Source organism: Carassius gibelio, chromosome A11 (genome assembly GCF_023724105.1).
Source record: "Carassius gibelio isolate Cgi1373 ecotype wild population from Czech Republic chromosome A11, carGib1.2-hapl.c, whole genome shotgun sequence".
Taxonomy (NCBI): Eukaryota; Metazoa; Chordata; class Actinopteri; order Cypriniformes; family Cyprinidae; genus Carassius; species Carassius gibelio.
The window spans coordinates 19,416,111-19,440,353 of NC_068381.1; the positions used below are offsets into that span (position 1 = coordinate 19,416,111).

Sequence of the window (24,243 nt, forward strand, 5' to 3'; positions counted from 1 at the left end):
ACTGTAAAGCAGCTTTGCTTGTCAGTGGGATGTGGAACTATCCAGGGTCCTGAAGTCCTGAGTGACCTCGTGCATTACAGGACTCACAGAAAGATGTTTATTTCCCTTTGAGGGATCTGAAGAGCTCAGGCAATATTAACTACATTAATAAAACGAAATCTCAAATATTTTCATTTGCATTAATTGAAATAAATCTGTAATAAAATATAAACTTTTGATGAAACTTTTTTTTTAAGTTAAAATTTTAAATGCTAAAAAATAAATACATAGCTAAAGCTAAAATAAAACTGACATTTTTAAAAAGGAAAAACTTTAAAAACTAAAATGACAAATATTTAATCAAAAATATAAAATAAAAGCTAATTCAAAATATTAATAAACACTATAATAGTTTATAAATTATACAAAATTAACATGACATGAATGTTATTGCATTAAATAATAAATTATTCTGTGACATATGCAAACAGATAATGTCACTTTAAATAAAAAAGTAACAAATAAATGCCACATGGTTTGATAAATAATACATTTAAGATTTTATATTTTTAAGGAAAAAATATATATATATATATATATATATATATATATATATATATATATTATAATAATTCATAATATAATAATACAATATATTATTTATATGTATAATAATTATTGTAAAACGTAAGTAATAAGAACAATCACATAAGTAATGTTTATGTCATTAATAAAACTGAATGAGTTAGTTGCACTGACCAGCTGCCAGCTGCATCCATGCACAGATCTTGTAGACGCTGCCTGAGTTGCAGAAGAAGAACAAACTGAAGCAGACAATAGTCCCCACGATCAACAGCAAAGAGATCCCAACGAAGAACATAGCGGTTTTGAAGGCACCTGAAGGTATAGATCCAAAGTCTAAAGCGCTGCCCTTACACACCAGTTCTCCTGTGATGGGGTTCCCAATGCAGTAGTGAAAAAGCCCAAAGTATCCGGACTGAGGGGTGTCAACGCTGTCTCCAATCCAGTAAGGCTGAATGAAGACCACCACACAGATGATGGCGAAGCAGATGGTGAAGATAGTCCACAGAACACCAACAGCCCTGGCGTTTCTCACGTAATTCGTGTGATAGATCTTGGCAGCCTCCTGGGCCGATAACATTTTAGTCATGTTTGCCGGAGATGACGGGCCACCCGAAGGTGTGCGTTAAAGCAATATTCGGACAGTAGAGTACAAACAACTAGTAGTGGTTTAGAGAAATGATAATCAAACTCCAGAACTGCTTGAAATAAAGTGTGCTCATTGGATCCGACAGAAGAGAAAGTTTGCAAGCTGATGCAAGTGCTCTCTTCATTCAGACAAGCACCGTGTGGTGCTCGGAGATCACTGGATTATTAATTAATGGAGGTGTAGAGTTGCACTCTGGCTGTGTCTCAAACCTAGAGAACTGACTCACCGGCTGTGACTAAAACAGCTCTCTGTCATACTCTGTGTTAATGGGATTCACTGAAAATAGACAGACAAGTCTACAGTCCGACTGTGTCTTTAATAACAGACTGACATATATATATATAAGACAGATATAAAGATAGTTATACAGATATGCAGACACATGTATAGATAGATATACAGATACATAGACAGATATAGAGAAATAGTTAGAATATTATTATTTTTTAAATCATACACCAACACAAAACATAATGGAAACCTGTGAAATGGGGACAGATGAGGTCCAGACAGCACATATAATTGACAATTGCCCTCAATTCTGAAGAACATTACATTTATTAAACAAAGATTTGAAACAACCAAAGATGGTGTTGATTTGGCCACAAATGAAATCAATTATATATTTCAATCAAAGAGCAGCATGTAAAACTGACTTGCAAAAGAAATATGAAAAAATGGTTTGACCCAGACAACATAATGATCAAATTATCAAAATGATCACATCCGAAACATAAAGGACCAAACAACGCTGACATAAGAACTGAATAGAGTTCAGTATTAAAACAATACAAAAAAGAAACACCATCGTACCAAATGTTTTACCAGAAATGAAATAATCTGAGCGCAAAAAAAAACAAAAACATTTGGATAAACTTTAAAAATGTATAAAAAGAAATTCCTCCAAAACAACTCAATGACAATTATAAACAGATCAAACAAAGTCTATAAACACAGCTGATGAAGGCTGCAATATACTCTACAGGTACTCTACTCGAGGTTAACATGAGACCGGCTGAAACTGTGTGCGTGGTCCCCTTTAATACAAGAAGTGGATCTGAACCTGACAACATACAAAGGGCAATAAACATGTCTCTTAAGTTGTGTAGCCGTATTTCAAACAACAGAACTGTAAACTTTCTTCACGAACACTGTGTCCTGAACCCAAGTCAGAATGGCTTTCTTACCAATCACAATCCAGTACATTTACACCCTACACACCCTAATCAATAAACACATGAAACAGACCAAAAACAGAAAAATATTGGCATGCTTTGTCTATTAAAAAAAAAAATTAATTCTATTTGGCATAACGGAAAATATATGTATATTTAAAAAAAACGATATATCATATAATATTGAGTCCCACCGAACCGCTATATTTTAAAGCACTACAAACCCAAGACCTGAACCCTGAAAAAAGCCCTTTCAGTGACTAACTCTAACCTGACTAACTCTACTAACACTAACCAGTCTCAGACCAGCACTGCTTCTCACCCAAACATCAAAATTAACCAAATGATCAAACAATCCAAAAACACATTTCTGGAACATTGGGATCACAAAAACTGACACACAACATAACCTGCAATTCTCTTGAAGTCTAAAATCAAATGATGAATAGATAAAGCATCTCCAGAGTGCAAGAGTGCCATAACATCTTATTTCAAGGGCTCCGATTTAACAAGGGGTCCATGAGAGTCTGCATCATGAGGCTTGACCCAGTAGGAGGCGCTGTGGTGTTGTGAATCCACTTCTGCTGGACTCTCTGAAGACCAACAGGGCTTTCAGCTCTGAGTGAGCAGCTCATATTCAGTTTAATCACTGATTCAATAACTGCGCCAATTATTCTATTACAGTCAAGTCCTGTGTTTAGAGTTCAGACAGAATTGTATTAATGTTACGGTTAAACGTATACAGATATTGTGTGGCTAAATCAGATTAGCCCTGCTGTCAGGAAAATTGTATGTGCAAACTACTACATAATCACCCTGTCTTTTTAACAAATGGCCCTGGAAGCATTTTTAAACAGTGACAGAGAGGGACAAACAACGTTGACATTTAGAGAGAATAATGTCACCATCCCCGTCACCTGTCCCTCCGGTGCATAATTGCACAATAATTCATGATTAAAATATATGAAGCAAAGGTGCTGGGACAATAGCACAATACAGTAACCCCCTGGGGCTGAATAAGGAAATCAATGAAGTGCTCATCTGCACAATTCAGCCGTCCCACTGGCTTTGTCCTAAATCGCCGCCAGACGCATGTCAAGTGACGGACAGAAAGTGCCATCTGCTGCTCTTCATAGCATTTTTAGGGCAGAGGAACAGCTTATTTTATTTTATGCCATGGAAAGCATTGATGAATAACAGTGAATTACACAACACCATTAGTACAGAAAGCTTCATAATGTGAACTGACTGCTTTATGATATATTAATAATGCTTTGCAGCTTTGATAGTAATGTGATTTTCCTCTGGGACAAAATATTTCCTTAATAATGCTTAACCAAATGATATATGAACAAACTGATCTTTCATTTTATCACTTACATCCCACAGCAGTGGATTACAACAGCAGACTTTGAGAGTCAGTTTGCAATGCTTTAATATTTCTATCTTTCTTTTATATTGTAAATGGAAAGTCAAATTTCAAAGTGTTTGCTTGCTTTAAGGTCTGAACAAACACTGCACACTGAACTTTCAATAACGACATGACTTCCACTCACTTAAACGCAGGGGACTCTAAAGTTAAAATAAAAAATAAAAATAAAACTTACATACAGTTGCTTTAAAAGTAGCTCAACTAAAAAAAAATAATAATAATAGCTTTCTGTTAAGATGTTTTTGCAATCCGCTGTGTTACATTTCCATTGTTTTTCTGCATAAATATGCGCTTGACTTACTTTTGACTTAAAATAATATCTCACGCTTTATGCCTGATTTATTTGTAACACATTAATCTCAAAACCTTTTCAGCTTTCTCTTTCTGCAAATTGTAGCCTGTGGTGTATCGATATGACAGCACCCAAAATACAATCAAACATTACAACGCAGCTCAATTCTTCATGAAAGATGGATAAAAAAGTGTACAGGACACAAAAACCTCAAAAAAAAAAAAGATATACGACCTGCCAAATGCTGGCCAAATCACAGAGATGTTGATTCGCACGGGACTAATATTATCACAGGACCTCCGTGTGATATGTGAAATATGGTAGGTCACTAGCGGGGGGATTCTTACTTTACAAATTACAGACATGACCGATTCACACGGGATTTAGATCACAGACACATAAACCTCCATAATCATTACCAGTGACTCGAGGTCACCAGGTGAATAGTACTGTGTTTTTCATTTTCACAACGAAACAGTGTCTCCACAACATAATGCCAGTGGCAACAGCAATAATCAAAGTTACTTTCCTTACATGAACATTTCAGCAGCATTATGCAAATCTTCCCACATCATGTGGGGGCATGTTAGAACGAGACATTTTAGGGGTGTGTGGTTGATCCTTAACTTTTATAAAGAATATATGCCTTTGCAACTTTACAGATCTTCTTTATGCACCAAGAGCTTGTAACACTCCAAAGAGAAAGGAAAACTTGAAATTGCGTCATATGACCCCAGTTTGCATTCCTTTAATTCAGCTAAGATGCCATGTCAATCTCCTGTTGGTCACATGTCTTCGTGATACAAATTCACAGGGCAGAGTTCACCAAACGTGATATTTGAAATGCAGCACAATTCACACGATTCTCAACACTAAATGTGACCACATGACATTTTAAAAACATAATGCTTGGGTTAAAATTAATTCAACATTTATGAAAGCCATTTCCCCCCAATGGCATTGCCCTGAGTCTCATGTTTCTGCTGTGTAAACATATTCGTATGAATAAAACTTCATAGCACACTGTAACACTAGAGACCTACATTACATCCATTGAGTCAACTGAATGTCAACCTCTGGTCATTTACTGTGTGGTCTTTCCTCAAAGTGGCCAGACAGCTGGTGTCCATACACTTCACCAGCAGTATTCTCTAGCGATCTGATCCCACTCGTTTTGAGGTCCCTAAAACCATTTTGTTTTGTATGTCCTCTACTGTAATCCACACCGCTGATGCCTTTTAATTAAATCTGTATTATTTACAATCGTGATGAGCAGAGATCATAAGAAGAGTTGTGTTCCCGCCGTTGCTGAAGGCAGATGCTCATCCCGTGATGTGTTTGGCCCTCAGCTGGAGTCAGGTTTGTCTATTATACAATACAAAAGCCTTTTTTTGTTTCGTTTTTTTGTCAGGGCATGAGCTCTAGTCTTCTTCCTAAAATCGTTCCCCTGGAAACAGTGCACAACATCCTCTTAATAATAAACTGTGTCTGTTACAAAACTGGTGGAACATCAATAGGCCCTTCCTCAAAAATGCAAGGGATTATTTTGCAATAATCCTCAGCAGACTGTACATTTTCCACTTCATGCACAGTTATGTGAGGAATAAATCACACATCATGACATATTCAGTACTTTTCTGATATACTACTGTATGTTTCACAGACAGTGTTACTAAACTGGGCTTTGTTTTTTTCTATCGCTCATTCCATACATGAGTGATCTTCCCTGTCATGTGCACTCATGTGGTTTCAAGTGGTCCAGTTTAGACTTGTCTGCTCTTTTTACCCGTCCAATACAAAAGAAACGCCTCCCTTTCTGCTCCGCCGTGACCTCACTGTCATCCCCTCCACACACCAGGCCTTTCTGTCCGTCGTGTGGCACGGACACATCAATAACCGTGTCAGTGGGGCAAGTCCCGTAGGCTATGCTCAGCCCCACTATCCCAAACCCAAACCAGGCCCAGCGTGAAATTCAGAAACCTTTGGAGGGGGTGCAACAGCACGCGACACAGAATGGAGCACCACCCCCTCATAGAGACACTCTTTTGACCACCAGACCGCCCCGACCATTGACTTCCTCCTCAGTTAACTGTGCAAACAAATTACAATAAAATACATACGTGTAAGATACATTACGTTTACATGCATTGTAGGAAAACACACTTTTACACTAGTGTTACTGACAAAATAACACCCGATCAAGTGAACGCTGGGTGTTTGGCAAGCCCCTTCGCACACAGATGGTGATGTTTCTGGGGGGAGGATGGATGGATGAAATTTGGGGATGGATCAGGGAGTCTGAATGTCAATGTGTGTGTGAGTTGTGTGTGTAGCCCAGGGGTCCAGACATACACACATGCAGCAGACTGACCTAGATGAAGTCAGAGCTGTCAGCTGACTCTGTGCCTGGCCGTTCCTTTGCTCTCTCTACCCAAATGTGTGGAAATGTATTCACCGGATAGAAACAGATATGGACTGTGGCTAATCTGACCCCCTACCCCCACCCACCCACACACACACACAACACACACACACACTGAACGAGTCAACCGCACTGCACCGCTCCTCTCCTGGCTGTTGTATGGATGCTTTTGTCTGGTGTGGGGCGACCATTAGAGTGAAGTGTGCTGGGATCTGGAGCCGTGTCATCACAAACTCTACCGCATCTCTGATTTGTTCAAAATCATGAATGAATCGGGATTAGTCCTTTGGTAACCCATGGGCAGATTTGAGTTAGCAAAAACCGGATGCATAAAAATATTCTTTTTCAAATAGCAGAAAAGGTTGATTAAAAATGTGAAACTGAAATTAGCTTATGACCTCAAAACTTAATATAGCAAACTGTGCAAAAGAGATTAAGGAAACATCAAAGAAAAATTAAAATGCACGTCACGATGCGTGTCATTCTGAATATATAGAATATATTATACATATATGTGTGTGTGTGTGTGTGTGTGTGTGTGTGTGTGTACAACTTGGTAATAATAGAACAAAACATAAGCATACACTAACACATATTTCTGTGTGTGTGTATGTTTTCTGTTTGCCTTCGATATGTAGTTTAGAGACGTTATATTTTATCATCTGATTAAAATGAAGGTTAAAATGTTAAGGAGGCATTTTCAAAAAACACCGGCTTACCCAAAGCAAGATTAACACAAAAAACAATCCTCCCCGAAGTCTCTAAAATAGCATCATGTGATGTTTTAAACTTAACACTTACATAAGTCACTAATCCAGGAGACAGGTTTTCGAGGATATTCTCAAACCTTGAGATGTCATTTATAATGGAGGCATCTGTTTGGATGGGTTCAGAATGCTTTGGATTGTGGGTGGCTGCCCTGCGTTTTGCAACATGCATTCATTTATATCAAACAGCTTTATGTTTTACAGCACTGCAACTGATCCTTCCACAGGCAACAAATAATCCTCATGGGAATCTGCTGTTCTTGTGAAATTATTTAGTGGTTATTTGGACAAAGTGCTGTTCTTTATCTTATAATATCTCTGTGCTCTCAGGCTGATGATACACGGGGCAACTGTTTTTTTTTGAGCAATGGATATTTTTCCCTGGATACCTTTGATCGGTCGTGGGCCCTGTGTCTCACCTGGTTGGCCTGAGTAGCCTTCATCAGCATTAGATTTAAGGTTACAAGCTCAAACAACGTTTCATATTTATTGTCTTGTTAGAAATTAAAGGATATAACGCATGTTTTTTGTTTCTCACAGTTGTCTGCGTCTTTTTAAACTGATACAGTTATGGTTTCACTTTTAATGAGGAAGTCACGTTATTAAAGTTTCTCTGTTTCCCAACCGTTTACAGCCATTCTTGTTATGGTAATGTATCCAGTACATTTCTGTATTTTGTTTTGCCTTTGCTCTCTTGTGTATGATCTGCGCCTAATGGGGTGTCATAAATCATGCCCCTTGAACCCAGATCAGATCCAAGTTTGCAGCCTTTTCAGATGTGAATGTTTTGTTTGATGTCTGATAAAATTAAAGGCTGGAGATGACACTTTAAACACAATGATTAAAATTAGGACTGATTCGTTTGTACCTTAAAAAATTCCCAACACAACGTTCAGATGTGTCGACTGAAGCTTCGTTTAGTCTATGACCGCTGAGTCGGCTTTTAAAGAGTAATCCGCCGCTGATCTCTAATTGGCTAATACACACATATGTGGGCGGGGACAGCAGCTCTGTGTGGTCGTGAGGCGTGTCTATCATCTGCGTGTAGACACGCCCACGCTGCTCTCTGCGAGCGCTGCACATTGAACGTGCGTGCGCACAGACGCTGTGTGTGGTTTCGGATGCACGCTCGCGCACCTCTGGCATATATGACAGGATACAAACTCGAAGGAAGAAAATATGCCAATCTCCGTCATGTTTCATTCAGTTTATACAATGCTGTGCTGCTTTCAGCAGTATTATAGAGGTTAGCCGCGATGTGTTACTGCGTAACGCTGAGTGACGGACCGGATCGGTGGCGCGCGTGTTAACGCACAACACTGTTTTCAGTTCGTGCGAAAACTTTGCGAGAACTTGGCGGCATCGCTTCTCATTTTGACAGGCGAGGTGAAACGGCAGCACAAAGCATGGCGACACAAAACGACTGCTGTGTCAAGGTCTCTTTAAGGTAAGCCCGACTATCAAAATCTGCCGACTGCAACCATCATATCCCATTGTTTGTGGTACAGCACACTCTTCGTTGTGTTTTAGTCGCTTTATTGATCATGCACGGTTTATTTACAAGAGTTTAGAGGACAAACAGGGTTGTTGCAGTTCTCTGGGTGTGTGCTGCGCTAGGTAAGACCCGCTTGATGGGGTGGGCACATGCACAGAGACGTAGTATTACAACCCGGAGAGAGTAAAATCTCTTGCAAGTGTCAAACACAGCTGTGCGCGATAACTTTAGTTCCCATGTTCTGCCATATACATGTTACATGCACGCATAATGACATGCATAATTCAATAAGAGACAGAAGTTATATTTAGGATCCCTAAATGTAGTGCAGTTTATACAAGTGTACAGCAACCTGCGTTTATTTGCTTTCTTAGTTTTGCATAACTGCTGAAGGACGCCAGATGATGCAGGAATGTCTGCAAGGTGATAATAATGACACAACGACGCGCGCGCTCTCCCTCCCAGTGTCCTTATTTCCTTTGTTAAAACCCCACATTAATAAATATCGCTGTAGATCAGTATCAGATCGAGTCGCATTCTTCTGCAGTGATCATCAGAATTGCCAATCACATTAATGTCTTTATTCACTAGCGGTGAGCTCGTAAATGAAGCGCGTGTCAGCAGTCTCGAGCGGTGAGCGGCATCGGGCTGCAGCATGCCTGGAGGCGGTGGTCTAAGCATTGTCTGGATCCTTTTACGATCAGTCTGATGGAGGAAGATCGAGATCAAGTCAACCATGGCCGCGGGAAGTGGGGGTGCTGGGGGTGCTGCAGCACCCCCTAGTGATGAGAGGGAGATAAAAAAAATGTAGGCCTATTAAAATATTTTGCACAATTTATAAATTCCTTATGAATATTTTAGAAAATGATTTTGACACACGTAGGCTACTACGTATATATTTTGGATTTTAATTTCATATTTTGAGGCCTAATCAACACAAGTTCGGAAGTTACGTTGTCAACGTCAGGCAGGCAGGTTTGGTCGCCGAGTAACGAGGTTTCCCGCTCGTTCCACGCAGAATACATTCATCCTTATTTAATACAGCGCACCTCGACATTTGTACACCTGTAACCAGGGCACCCCGCCTGCATGTAGCTCAGGGAAGAGCATTGTGCTGCCGCGTTTGTAAAAAATTTTTGGCAACAAGTGTGGGATCAGCTTTGACTAGCCAAGCAATTGTAAGTAGTACACTATAGTATTTTTGTAAGGTGGTGGGGATGGAGATGGAGAGTATTATTTCGTTCGTGTGTTCTTTGCGTAATGGTTGTGGAGAACTGTTAAATAACGTTTAAATAGTCAGAGATTATTTCCTTCTGGTGTGCGTAAAAAGATTTTGGAGTTAATAGAGTTGCGTGTGACATAAACGTGCAGTGACTCAAGCCAGCTGACCAAATCGATTGCATTGTTTTAGCGTTATTGTGAAGTTTGATTAATATTATATTTTGTTGTAATATTATTTGTTGTATCTAAATAAGTTGCATGTATGTATAGGCTATCTGAAATTGTAATGAAAGTAATTATTTCGTTTTCTTTCGATTATTAAACTATTATTTCTGATTCTGCTTCAGATTAATAACGGATTGCGCATATCTGAGAACTGATGTCTGTGGCTGTGCACTGTAGTGTATATGAAAATAAAGTAGTAAATCTCAATATATTTATTTTTAAAATGTATTTTAAATAGGCCTGTAGGCTCATAGGTTTTTTGTCAAAAAAAAAAAAAAAAAAAAAAAATTCACAGCACCCCCTGTTCAAAATTACTTCCCGCGGCCCTGAAGTCAACTGTCTGGGTGTGTTATATTCCCGTAGCCCCGTTTCCATGCTGTAAGCCCTGCGGCGAGCTCGTGTGCACGCGTTGTATGGTGTTTTAAAGGGCCACATGGAACCGTGTTGCAGTAATGCAAGGTTAAAGTGGATCTTTTGTGTTGATGCATGGTTGATTTCTAATGCACAGTTTGCATAGAGAACGTGCTTTACTGTGGAGGCTACTCACTCAGGGTCGCACCTGCAGATGTGAAAGGGAGCATTACATCAATGAATGAAGAGGACCCACGTGTTCTGCTGAGCATCACAAAGGCAGACTGTTATTTAAAGCTATACTTCAACTGGATCCATATCCAGTGCTTGCAAGGGAGGACTGGACTGATATTGCTCAAACATCTGTGCTGCTTGGTCAGGCAAGCGTCACTGTTAGTATTGGACATTCGTAACATAAAGGGATGTTCACACTGACAGTGATGCAGAGTGACAAAATGACCCAGTGTCCATTTTCAATGATAATTGGCAGCTTCTGAGAAAAGTCAGCTTGAAAATGGCAAAATTAGTGACCCACCTCCAGAGACGTTATTACAGAGGTGATAGACTAATGTTAATGCATGGGAAGAATCATAACACTCAAGCCATTCTAGAAAAGCAGATCTGGTTAAGATTGTAGCTGGCTGCCTTGAAACCTATGTTTTGAACTTAATTTCTAGAAATTACAATCTAGATTAAAGTTTGACATGAAATAGAAAACCACACAATTTTCTAAATGCATGTTATTGATCTTATTGTGAACTATTCATTGATGCATGTTCAGTTTTTTTTAATGTAAACTTTTATTCTTAATCATAATATCATAACTCAATCATCCAGTGTAATGACAGCCTTCAAGTGCATTTGGGAAACTCTGAGTTTCCCACTTGTGATTACAACATTGTTTGCCCATTTTTGTGCTCGGAACTTGTAATTAATTAGGAATTATTAAAAAGATGTATTTATTAAAAGATCTGCCTCCGTCCAGTCAACAACCAGTGAATTGAATCCAGTACTTGCCATACATTTATTTTATTTTCATTTGTAAATCACAATACCAAAGAAAAATATGTTGCTACTCTTGTACATCATGCAAAATGTGTGAAAAAAAATAAACCAAGTGGATTTGGATGCAGACTTTCCTTAATATCCTCCAACTAGATGAAATTATAGTCTTGAGGGTAAAACTCTGGAGTCTGCTCTAATCATAAGCAATTTTTCTGTGAAATTTGTCAACACCAACTAGTCAAAATCCACAGACTGATTTTGACCCTCCCCAGATCTGGGCTGAAGTCGTGTAATGTAATCTAGCTGTGCTTGCGTCTCATTGTCATTTTTTTAGGTGTTTGAAGAGGTGTCAAAGTATTGACCAATGGTGGTTGCTTTTGCAGTGTATATCATGCAATCCTCTCGAGGAGTGGCAAACTCCTCAAACTTGACATATAAAGTCAAAACTAGGAAGCAATGAAATCCTCAAAGTGCCATTTTATTTCATCATTGGCAGTTCTTTTCTGGAATTTCCCTGCAGAGCCATTAGATAAGGGCAGGCAGGATGTGATTGGGCTGGGACGGTGAGAAATTGAGAACATCAGTCAGTTAGTATCTTCCTTGATGCCCACTTTAACAACACACTAGATAAGATGATGGATCTTCATAATTCAGAAATTCTTTCTTGATGAAATCCCAAACCAGTAGCCTAATTTACAGTCTTGTGAATGGTTTTGTTCTGCATTTACAGTAAGTCACGTCATTGCTGTTGTTTGGGAAATAAACAACTTCCCCATCATTATTGAGAGATCATCCTTGCCACAGTGTGAATATGGGATCTCAACATAGGAAGCTCAGCTTCACTTCTCACGAGTTGACCCTTTTTCTACCTCATTTCCTCTTAATCGCTATCAAAGCCTGTAGTTGAGAGATTGATTATGTTTGTCCCTCTGTGGGTGGGAGTTTGCATCTGTACCGCGTGTGTGTGTGTGTGTGTGTGTTTCCCCATGGGTGTATGTCATCTGGAGGCCATCTTTCCTTGACTCCACCCTTCTGGTGTAGACAAGTGAGACGTTCTCCAGGAGTGTTGACTCAACAGCTCTGGTATAATTAGACACCAAGCGAAAATTTGTTCTGCTGATGATTTTCTTGCCTGATAAAAGACGGTTGTCCATACTGTGGCGGCAGGCTGTCTGTATCTCCTAGGAATCCCTTCAGGGTCTCGAGATAACACGTCTTATGATTTTATATTTTTAGGAATGATCTAACATCACTAGCTGTTTTTAGTCTCCTTTCTCTTTGAACTGAGCTCAAACTTAATGGTTGCCAGATAAGTGCTGACAGTTTTGAGAAATGCATGATCTGTTTATGTGTCCAGTCTGCTTCCTACTGACATGACTTGATCTTTTCTCAAGGGTCTGGCTGAGAATGCATGGGTTTGTGGGGGGATCATGTTAATAGTTGAGGCTCCTGGGAACTAGACTCGTAATTGCTTTGTTTATGAGAACAGCATCCTCCAAGACTTCAGGGTAAAGCGTTTTGGGTCTTTTGAGATCCTTGGCATCCCTAAGAGTTACATGGTAGAGGTGATCACAAATGACAGCGTGCATAATGAAGATAATATAAAATCTGTTAAAATCAAGTCGCCAAGTAGAGCCATTTTGGATAAAGCAAGCAGTTTCGGCCCAGATCCGGCCCACATCTGGCACGTATGGATTTCATTCAGGACGGATCTGGGCCGAAACTGCTTGCTGTCTGGGATAAGAGCTAAACGCAAACTGCGTACGCTATACTGTGTCAGCCGCACAACAAGGATAGGTTTCTGCATGTATTTACACTTTGATTAAAAAAAACAAACAGTGCATCAGTGCAGTGCGGCTGACACAGAAGAGCGTACGTTGTCTGCGTTCAGCTCATATTCTCCAAAAAAAAGAGTGGAAAATAGTTTATGGAGAAGAGTTTGGGTTATTTAGTTGAATATTTTGATTTAATTTAGACACATAAATGCAGAAGACGGCCTAAACCATGTTTTGCTGCATAAATGCATGGCGAAGTATCTTCTTTGGTCCTTTCTTGATGTTTACTAATATAAGTACTTCCTCAACTGCCACGAGGCGTGCCTTTTTCTGTCGATCTCTGTTTCTTTACTTCCTGTTGACGCAATATTTAGGCCCTGGGTGGCAGATAGGGCGGAGTCCCGTGAGTTTAAACCTCACAACCACAATACGCGCTAGCCAGCATTTTTTATGAACAGACCATGTCATCACATTCACCTCACTGCAAGTCAGTCGCTTACATTGAAGACCCCGATTGCATGCTACGTTGTGAAAATCTCACTATGACTATCCTTCCTGCTGTTTCCACAGGAAATCGTTCGCCCTTCAAGACAGTAGATTGTGTGTAGTTGAATGCGTTGAGTTAATCGCACCACACAGGAAGTGATAGCTGAGGGGGTCAGAGGTATGTTTCTGTGACCTACTTGTGACATTAGTCTCAGTTTCTCGCAGACAGGAAGACGTGCTATTAGATGCAGCCAGTAGTCAGTTTGCCTCAGGGCTTCCCTTTAAAAACCTTCCAGACCCACCGACACTGACTCACTGACACGAGAGCATCAATTGATAACGTCTAGATGCTGTTCTGGTAGACATTGAAGAAAGAAAAGGCCAGTTGTGTTTTAGATGAAAAGGGGAAGAGGCTGGGAGGGAGGCGGGGAGAGAAAGAGAGTGAGAGGGCAAGAGAAAACAGGAAGTGTCTTTTTCTCTTTCAGTGTCAAAAGGCTGTATAGCAAAATCAACATTAACTCTCAGTGGAAGAATACAAAGAGAGGCATTTATTAATTATTTGTGTGTGTGATAAGTGACTTTGTGTGTTTTTAGGGCACTAATAAATGGCTGCATATCACGGTCTCTCACAGAAAGCAATGTCATTGGTCCATAGTGTAAAGCCACTGCAGTGTGACTTCAGGGTGTTGTGAACACATAAGATGTTCTTGACTAAGCATTAACAGGACATTATTCAAAGGATAGTTCACTACAAAAGAAAAATTATTGTGCTTTTTCATGGAATTCAATTGAAAGATGCTTTGCAGAATGTTCTCGCTGTGCTTTTCTATCTGTATTTATATGCACAGGAGAAATTACCCCATGGTTTACTCATTCTCAAGCCATCCAAAGTGTATATGACTTTCTTTTTTCTAGATTTATGCAATCTGAGTTCTATAAAATATCCAGGCTCTTCCTAGCTTTATAATAGCAGTGTTTGTATAGCTCAAGAAAGTGCATCTATTCATCATAAAAAGTGCTCTACACTAAATAAAGCTCTAACACCTAGGATGGTCTGAGGGCGAGTAAATTATTGGGTAAATTTCATTTTTGAGTGAACTATCCTTTTAAGTTTGTTTTAAGTTTTTAAGCAAAAATTCTCCTTTAAAAAAAAAAAAAGGAAAAAGTATGTTTTAAAAGACTGTGAATAATAATGTAATTTTTTACATTTTGGTTGAACTGGCCCTTTAAGAAAGATTGATTTCTTGAAATGTGTTTATGCAAGGCTGAGGGATTTATGCGTGTACTTGTAATGTACTTTTACTTTGTTACAAAACTTTAATTGGGATCAAGTGAGCATGACATAAGTGTTTCCAGCGTTTCCTCTTTGGTCGTGTTTAATCTTATCATAGTTGCAAATTAATTAACCTAGAAGACTTCATGGTTTTTTGCATTTAGTATTTCTGAACTTTTTGCTGACAGAAGCTCTTTTTGCTCTTATTCAAATTTCAGCAAAGGTTCAGAAAACTTCAATAGGGTTTATCCTTTGTGAATGTGAAGTACACATACATGGTCTATTATTCCTCCTTCACGCTCCGCTGGACTCTCTTGGCTCCCTGCCGGACTGTCCAAGGGCCACGCTGCAACACGGAGACCGCAGAGCACAGCCCCCTCCCTCAGATGCTGGACCGCATTCAGGCCGAGCTCGTACCCTGGCCTTTGAAATCTAACTGACCCCCTGCTGCCCTCTCCAGCCACCACCCCCCTCCTATAGTCCTGCTTTTCTCCTGTGAATTGGGGGGTTGTGGGACAATTAAGTCAATAGACCTCTGGTTTTGGACCCTTTGCACCGGTCCTTCAGTAACTGCTGTAACAGAACCAGGGCCGGGACAATCACACAAGGCTCAGTTCACCCAGGGATTGGAGCACCCAGTGAGGGCTTGTCTGCTTTGTTCACAGGACCTTCTGGACATTGCACAGCTTGTAAACGATAACAAAAAAAGTTGTTTAACGGGTCAAAGGGACCAGCTGGTGATTAGGTATCTTAAGCCGTAAGAAGCTTAAATAGGTCCTGGGGTCTCTGATGAAATTGGTTTTGCTTCCTTATTAGTTGTAGCAAAAAAAGGCAGCTTCTAAGGCAACCATCATTGCTCATTAAATATTGGTGTGTAACTTCCACACTGCAGACTTGGATTGTAGTTAAAATTGTACAGCTTGATGAAGAGAGATGTGCTGTTTTTATGCAGTCAAACTTAGATTTTTAACCCTGTATGCTATGTAAAAATAAATAAATAAAATAAAATAATAGAAATCCCATAAATTTACCACAAAAAAAAAAAATATATATATATTTTTTTACATCTCTTGTGCTCACCAATATTTGATCAAATATAGTTATATTGTGAAAAAAAATTCTAAAATAATAGTTTTTTCTATATATACTAAAATATATTGTAAAATATAAATTTTAGGGCCACATTTAAAAAGGAAAAGCAATATAGCTTGAGAGCGCACTTTCAAAAAGGCGCTAATGGAGTGCAGATGTTTGCCGGTGATTTACTGAAATGCGCAAATGAAAAGACCACAGACGCAGCCAGATCTTTTCCATAAGAACCAGAGCAATCTACCGACAATAGATCAAATTAGCATCTTCAAGGCATGCTTTTTTGAGCTTTAAATAATGGCGCAAATACCAGTAATTTAGTGAGCGTAAATGTTAGTAAATCGTGTTGCGTGATTCATTTAAATACTCTCCTCCCATAATTTTGCGTCTGAAAGGGAAACTCCTACAAATGCGTATGGTCAGGTGCAAAAATAACCATCCACACCTTTTCAGTGCTAATTCTTCACTGCACATCTTTAGTAAATCATGACAGTACTATTTTAATTCCAAAAGACGATTTGTGCTGGCACAAGCTGCAAGTCAATCTGGCCCTTAATGTATTCTTTGTAAGTTTTACAAATGATTAAATGTAATTATAAACTGTCAAAAGTCACATTTACCATTGCTCTGTGAAATTTTGTGGGTGGAGTCATTTCAGTTGGACCAGGTATTTTGCATAAGGCAATTTTGCCACATTGACTTCTGTGTGAGTGGTGTTTCATTCATCACTGACAATAATCCATGGATATCACTTTTCTCTTGTGTCATGGTGACAGACCTGATTGAGAACTGCATGTGACCGTTTGTTTAGGGGTGTCTACCCCTCGAAGAAACACACATTTGCTTACAAAATGCGTTTAGATGGCATATAGCGTGCTCACCCCAGGGACTTGCTCCCACCGAGGCTGGGTCACGCTGGGCCGTGGACTTCTGTCTGTCCCGGCAAACACAACAGGGTTCTGGGGTTACTGAGGGCCACTGCTTGTTTAATTCATGCTTGGGGCCAACAGGAACAGATGAATCTCATGTGTTCAGAGGTTGATTACCATATTACTGTTAACGCAGTAGAGCATCATCATTTTATTTAAAGGTACTGAACTGATGAATACAAATACTTTAGAAGTGACCTTTTATAAATGGCCTCTTTGCATGATTAAGATCTGTCTGCTACTTCCCTGAATATACTTATTTTTACCACACAATATGCTCTCAATCTCACACACACACACTCAGTGACTCTACCAGCTGTGATCTTAAGGTCGTCTGACCTTGAAATGGGTATTGAGAGAGAGAGAGGAAAGATGGAACCAATGTGCCAAAGTCATTCTTTTAAAACCATAACATACATCTGTGAGTGTGAGTTTGGACTGGATTATTAGCATATTGCACACTACTGCTTAATACACACACATATGCTTCTTAGTATTAAAGTAGCATGTGAAACATTATTACACAAAGATTTAAAAGAATATAACGTTATGTTTTTACATGATTTAATTGATGAAGATGCTGAGTAACTGTTCACCTGTTCTCCTCACTTCTGTATATGCACACCGTTTTCATAACATTCATAATGCCCCTGCTTTCTTTTGTTTACTCATCAGAGCATTACTGCTTTTTATTGCTGTTCCCCTCAGCGTTCTTGACTGGCCATTGCATGACTATTTTGTGTGCAAAGCCCTTCTTAGATCTCTGTAATGGGGGTAATCCCATCCTGCAGGCCTTTCGTATCTCTGAATGGCTCTCTGGGAGTTGTAGTTCAGATGAGTTTTGGAATCAGAGCTCAATGTCTTTGTGAACCATTAATTGGGCATGTTGTAGATGCTTTAGAGGCTCATCAGATTATTAATCAAGTGGGTGAAATGGGCTCTGTGCTAATTAAGTCCTCCAACTTTGGTACAAAACCTAGCAAGCCACCTACCTAGGTGAAATTTTAAAGGGAAAGTTCATCCATAAAATTTAAATTGACATGTACTCACCATCATTTCATTCCAAACTTGTTTTACTATAAAACACATATTTTGGGGAAGTGTTTTTAGCGCGTTTTTTTTTTCAAATGGTGAAAATCATTAATTTGCAAATTGTGCAATTCAAGTGAAGTGCAGCTTGACATTGATTCTAATAGAGATTGATGTTAGCATGTTGCAAAATGAATGACTTGATATTTTGACACAGATTATGGAAGCCCGTTTTGGTTACTGAATAAAAAATAAAAAAGGTAATTGACTTTTTATCTCACAATTCTGACTTTTTTCCCTGAGCATTGCAAGTTTAAATCTCGTAATTCTGACTTTTTTCCCACACAGTTGTGAGTAAAGAAGTCAGAATTGTAAGATAAAAAGTCACAGTTACCTTTTTTTTATATATTTTATTCAATGGCAGAAATGGGCTTCCATAGATTATTCCTTAGAAGGAGTAGTAAAATATTTAATTTGTCTGGAATGAAAACTGCTGAAACATCTTTCCGAAAAAAATTGGAACCATTGGAATCAGTTGTCAAGTTAGACAACTCAAGCATGTCAAGCATGAGACAGCACTGACGAACAGTAGGTCCATTTCCATTATCCAATTGTGCAAATTTTAAATTGCGAAATGAAAATACGCCTAATGGAAACACATAAATTTCTCCAAAACGCCCATATATTGCAAAAACGTTTTTACAAACATGAGGTGTTTTTTCTGGCCATTTAAAAAAAATATTTAGCAAAACTGCAATTAAAAATAATGGCTGGTGGAGTGGTTGCAATTTTATGTAAATCTACCAAAATCTTACCCATCTTCACTTGCGAGAGGAAAAAAATTGTTTTATTCACATAACATTGGTTAACGGAAACGCCGCCGTTACACAATAGTTTTTTTATCGACATTTATAGAATATCGCAAAGGTTTTGTGCAAATTTGTAATGGAAACGCAGCTAGTGTTTCAAATCTCTCTCTGATTCCTTTTTATTTTATTATATTGCTTAAGCAAATCCACTCACTGGGTTTTTGAACAGCTTCTTTGTTATGGATAATGTGTAATTTTACGTGGAATATAGGTGTTTTTGTAATAGTCAGCACAGTGGTTTGGATATTTTGTGTGTGTTTGCACGCATTTATTTTTTTAAACATTTGCATGTGTATGCATTTGCTTTGGTGCCAGCTTGAGCACAGGGGAGTGGCAGACCTCCACAGGCACTACTTGAGTTATGGAGCTTAAGCAATCTAACAAAGTGACTATAGGTACTATACCTCAAGCTTTTCAATTACAATCTCTGGCTGCCCAGTGACATCATGTTTATGTGTTGAGGAACTAGAATCCATTGTTGCACAATAAAGCCCCTATATGATTGTCTGCACCTTTTCTTTGGTTCTGGACATGGAATATCCTGGCAATGGTATGACTGGCAAATCTGTTCTGGGAACCTTGGCAATCCTCTAGTGTTGGGCGATATGGCCATTTTTCAAATCGTCATATCGTCAACCCGTGAGATCAACGATACACGGTAATATTGTGCATGGGTGCAGCAAGAGAGAGACTCTTTGTTCTTGTCATATCATAACTATTTGTTGTTTTAAACCGTGCAGGTGCGCGCGAGAGAGCCTATGGAATCACCAATAATCAAAAAAATATACTTTCAAACATGCTGATAAACTAACATTAAATATACTGTATTTAAAACAGCTAGTTCATGTATAGTCATACGCTGCTGTCATATCATGTGTCCTGTGACAAATCTTCCGTATGGAAGTTAACAGTCTAAATGTTCTGCAAAATCAGTCAACGGTGAAAATTAATAGTAGATTTCAGTTTAACACTAAATTTGGGCTTAAACACTTTAAATATAAAGAATTAAAAACAGGTAAGTTCATATAACAAGGCGGCAGAGGGAACTTATCATCCATAGTGATTCTCACATAGTCCTTCTACGTCACCACATAGTGTGCGTTATAAGTTAAGTGATCAGTCTTTAAGAGAAGGACTACGTGAGAACCTCTATGGATGTTATTATTTTGTCTTTACTTTATTCGTAACACCGAGAAAGAGTTAATCTCTCATGTATGAGAAGAGTGTGTTGTCGTTTACCAGCCATTAAATGTGTGGGAGACCAACTCCTTGTCTTCGATCCGTTATCCGAGTCAAAGCGTTTCAACTTCTTTAGCGACCACAGGCTCTAATCCTCTTTTGCGCGCGCATGTGTGAAATGCAGTGCTGAAGTGAAATAGCTGGGCAGTTTGATAGCCGAATTATAATAGGCCGCCTAATAAAAATAGTTATTATTATTATAATTGAATACATTAATAGGAGAATGAGCTTAATATTGTCTTGACTATCGACAGAGAAATCTGCTTACGTCAATATCTCTGACTATCGTCGATACGCGAAACTATCGTCTATCGTCACAACCCTATAATCCACACTTGCTCGTTTCCTCACAGCTTTTTCCCAGCTGCCCCCCGTTTAATACATGAGGTGGGCCAATATCCCTGCTGCGGCCCGTCCTTTCACTTTCTCTCAGGTAAAGTATGGCGCAACTGAAAATCCCAAAATCTGCCAAAATCACAAAGGGATGCAAGAATCAAGCCAGAATCTCCCGATTCACCATAAAATGGTCCGTTCCTCTGGTCCTCAGGAGCTTCATCTGTGGATAGACACATTGTGGAAAGTAGATGCTTTGGAATATTGTTTGGAAACTTGGTCAAGTTCATGTTAGTAGCATAGGTTTGAAAATATGATTGAAAAATATGATGAAAATTTTTTTTGGCCTTGTGCTTAAATACTGTGAATGGTGTCTGTCTATGACCTGGAGCTCCATGCACTCTGTTTCTCTGCAATTTTTGTAAAAGGCTTTTGAGAGTAATATATTGTTCTGTAAAGATCAATGTGATCAATAATGGGTTGCACGTATGGGGAAATGACCGGCTCGCAGAGGGAAACGCTAATGCTCAAAGGACTCCGTGAACATTTACCGAATAATTTTTAAAACATTGCCTGCCTTTAGGACTCTGATGACCACAAGCTTGCATTTTTAGAATTAATGGTGATCATTTCCATGAAGCTGAAATCATAACCACCTTTTTAAACAGATTGATTTTTATTCATGTTATTCTTTGTATTCATTCTATTATTTAAGAAAGGAAAGGCTATGTTTGGAGTAGCATGTGATACTAGTTCTACAGTAGTATGTAAAATACTGTTAATAGTCATCTTTATTTTTTAAAGAAATTAATACTTTTATTCATCATGGACATATTAAATTAATTAAAAGTGAAAGTAAAGACATCTGTAATTACACTGTTCCTGTTTTACACAAATCTGGTTCCTTTGACTTTGTTCATTAACGAATTATGAAAAAATGCAGAAAGCACTATTTTCAACATTCATAATCATGCATATCATTATATTTCTGAAGGATCATCTGACACTGAAGACTGGAGTAATGAAATTCAGCTTTGATCACAGGAATGAATGACATTTTATAATAGAAAACGGTTCTTTTAACCCCTTACTAGTAACCCCCCTTTTTTGGCATGGAGACCGAAATTACATACCCAAAATAAAAAGGTTTCTGCTCATGATTCTTTCTGACTAGATACATAATCAAGCTTTGTTCACAAAGCTGACACTTTAAAGTTTACTGTTCAGGAATCAGAATCACTCAGACTGTTATGATAATAGAGATATATAAGCTCAAACATAAAAACAAAACTAAAAATATTAAAAACATATGTTTTAAATGTATTTAAAAAAATGTTGATGTAGGAAATGAGTTTGAAAACACAGTGTAGATAAGGCCACAAGTCTTCCAAGACTTCATAAAAAATTTCATAATCGAATCTGTAAAACTGTGAATTTTATGAAATATTTTCTAAGGCCATGTCATGTGTGTTTTTAGAGAAGGCTAATCAGATTGATTTATGGCCCTTGTCATCTCTGTAAGATCTCACATGTAAACATTCATGTGCTCTTTGTGTATGTTTCACTGTTGAAAACTGCCCGAATCATGATTGTATTGTTCTCACCAAACGGTTCTTTCACACCTCCGCCAAGTATGACACATTATCCGCATTATTCTTTTATCATTATTCTTTTGTTTTTATTCCACCTTTATTAGCCTTGATTGTGGTTTTTCAGGCTTTACAAAGCAACAAAGCAGCGATCTCACTTCAGTCTCTCTTTGCATTTAACCCTTATTTATCAAAAGTCTTACTATAAAAATACAACAAAACATTTTCTTACGACCTTACGTGAATTATTGAGACAAAAATGCATTATGAAGAAGAAAAGCACCTGCTATTAGTAGCATTGGTGCTAACGTTAGCATTAAGCTACATCTGACAATTTATGAAATTATTAGTACACTTTTACTCAAAACTCACTTTAAACCCCGATCGAGTGTTTATAATAACTTCCTTTAGCGATCAGGGGTGGAATTTGGTTGTTTACTGTTGTAAAAATATGTTATTTGTAGCCTTTTTCATCGCTGCACAAGTTAGCATTTCCGATGTACATTTTCGATTTTTTTTATAAAAACGCCCCAGATCTCAAGAAATTCTCATACCAAGCTTTACTATCGTAATCGCGGGTTTATTATTCGGATATTTTGTGTGTACAGAGGTGTTACAGTGTTGTTTTGGCCAGATAACTACCAGGAAGTGTACAGGAAACATGTGACACGATGGGGCGGTGTCCAAATATGAAACTGTAAGATTGACGTTTGAAAGACCCAATCAGAGTCTGAGTCACACACCGCACGAGCTGTGACTAACTGCACGCACACACAGATCGCTGGGAGAGGCTGTTTATCATCTGATCGCGTAAATCCGTGGAAAATGAATAGAAATGACGATTCTGTCTGAAGAAATATGAAGTAAACATCAGTAAATATATCCATATATCTCCGCAGATATGCATCTTTGGTCGGTAAATCCTTATTGATGCTGTTCAGTGAGTCTATGTGAACACAAATAAACCGCTCTTGACGTGACTGAATAGGAGTGAGTTGTGAATTTCTATTCAAAATGTGGCATAATACGGATTTATTATTTTGCACTCCTGACATAAATCACTAAATATCTGTCACTGCAACAATGTTTTATCAAAATATTGGTCAAATATCGAAACTAGAGTCTTTAAACTTTCAATTGATGCACAGTTTGTCCAGATGAAGTAAGACAGTGATGTTTAATGTGCTGTGAAAGTGAAACAATAATAAACTGGGGCCGTCAGCGATGTTTGCACGCAAAGGGGTTAAATTGTAAAACTAATTCACAATATTATTGTTTTTACTTTTGATCCAATAAATGCCGCCTTGGCGAGCAGAAGAGACTTAAAAAAAATCTTACCAACCCCAAACTTTAAAAAGTTAGTGTACCGTGTCCCCTAATGAAAGCACTTGAATTGACTCATTTTTTCCAGCAGTATGATCGAATGAAACTGAGCACTTTTGACCATTACTCTTAACGTCTTTTTTTGTTTTTGTTTCATATCTTCTTGAAGTCCCACTAGTATACCAGTATCAGCCATTCTGTTCTCCAGCTCCCATGGGAATTCAGTCAAACCATTCAAAGTCATTGTTGTTGCCCTTCTCAGCACATTATTTTCAGGATTCAAAGCTGTGAATATCTGGTTTCTGTGGCTCTGAATAGACTCGTTCCCATCAGGACAGTATCGCGCTCAGTCCCCCCTGTAGTCGCCCCTTAATGAACTGAACAACAGTTCCTCTCATTCTCACTTCAAAGACTATTATCAATGTGGTGTCACTGCAGCGCTGCTGTATCAGGTTCACACATGACTCTCAGCTTTCCGGGGCCACATGTTTTACAATCACATGTTCGCATTGTTCTCTGTGCGCAGTGGGGCAGTCAAAACAGAGCCACCTTGGTGACTCTAAACACAGAAGACAGGAAGTGCAATGACGGAATAACCGTCCGCTTTCTATTCATTACCTGTCTGAGATAAACAAGAGCTTTTTATGGCCCACTTGGAGAAAATTTAGAATGGCATTTACAAGCTGTTGGTCGGAGATACATCAATATACGTCA

General features: G+C 38.6%; 2 protein-coding genes across 5 annotated transcripts in view; one reads left to right on the forward strand and one right to left on the reverse strand.

Moving 5' to 3' along the window:
* LOC128022601 (LHFPL tetraspan subfamily member 5 protein-like) overlaps window positions 1-1,349 on the reverse strand; it is a 5,958-nt gene extending 4,609 nt beyond the window's left edge. The window contains exon 1 of the mRNA XM_052610320.1: window positions 739-1,349. Coding sequence (XP_052466280.1) covers window positions 739-1,150 — 412 coding nt within the window. The 5' untranslated portion in view covers window positions 1,151-1,349. The remainder of the gene's footprint in view (window positions 1-738) is intronic.
* Window positions 1,350-8,376: 7,027 nt separating this feature from the next.
* LOC128022586 (kinesin-like protein KIF21B) overlaps window positions 8,377-24,243 on the forward strand; it is an 81,903-nt gene continuing 66,036 nt past the window's right edge. For all 4 annotated transcript variants that reach the window (XM_052610285.1, XM_052610289.1, XM_052610286.1 and 1 more), the window contains exon 1: window positions 8,377-8,745. In XM_052610285.1, the coding sequence (XP_052466245.1) occupies window positions 8,705-8,745 (41 nt within the window). In that variant the 5' untranslated portion in view covers window positions 8,377-8,704. The remainder of the gene's footprint in view (window positions 8,746-24,243) is intronic.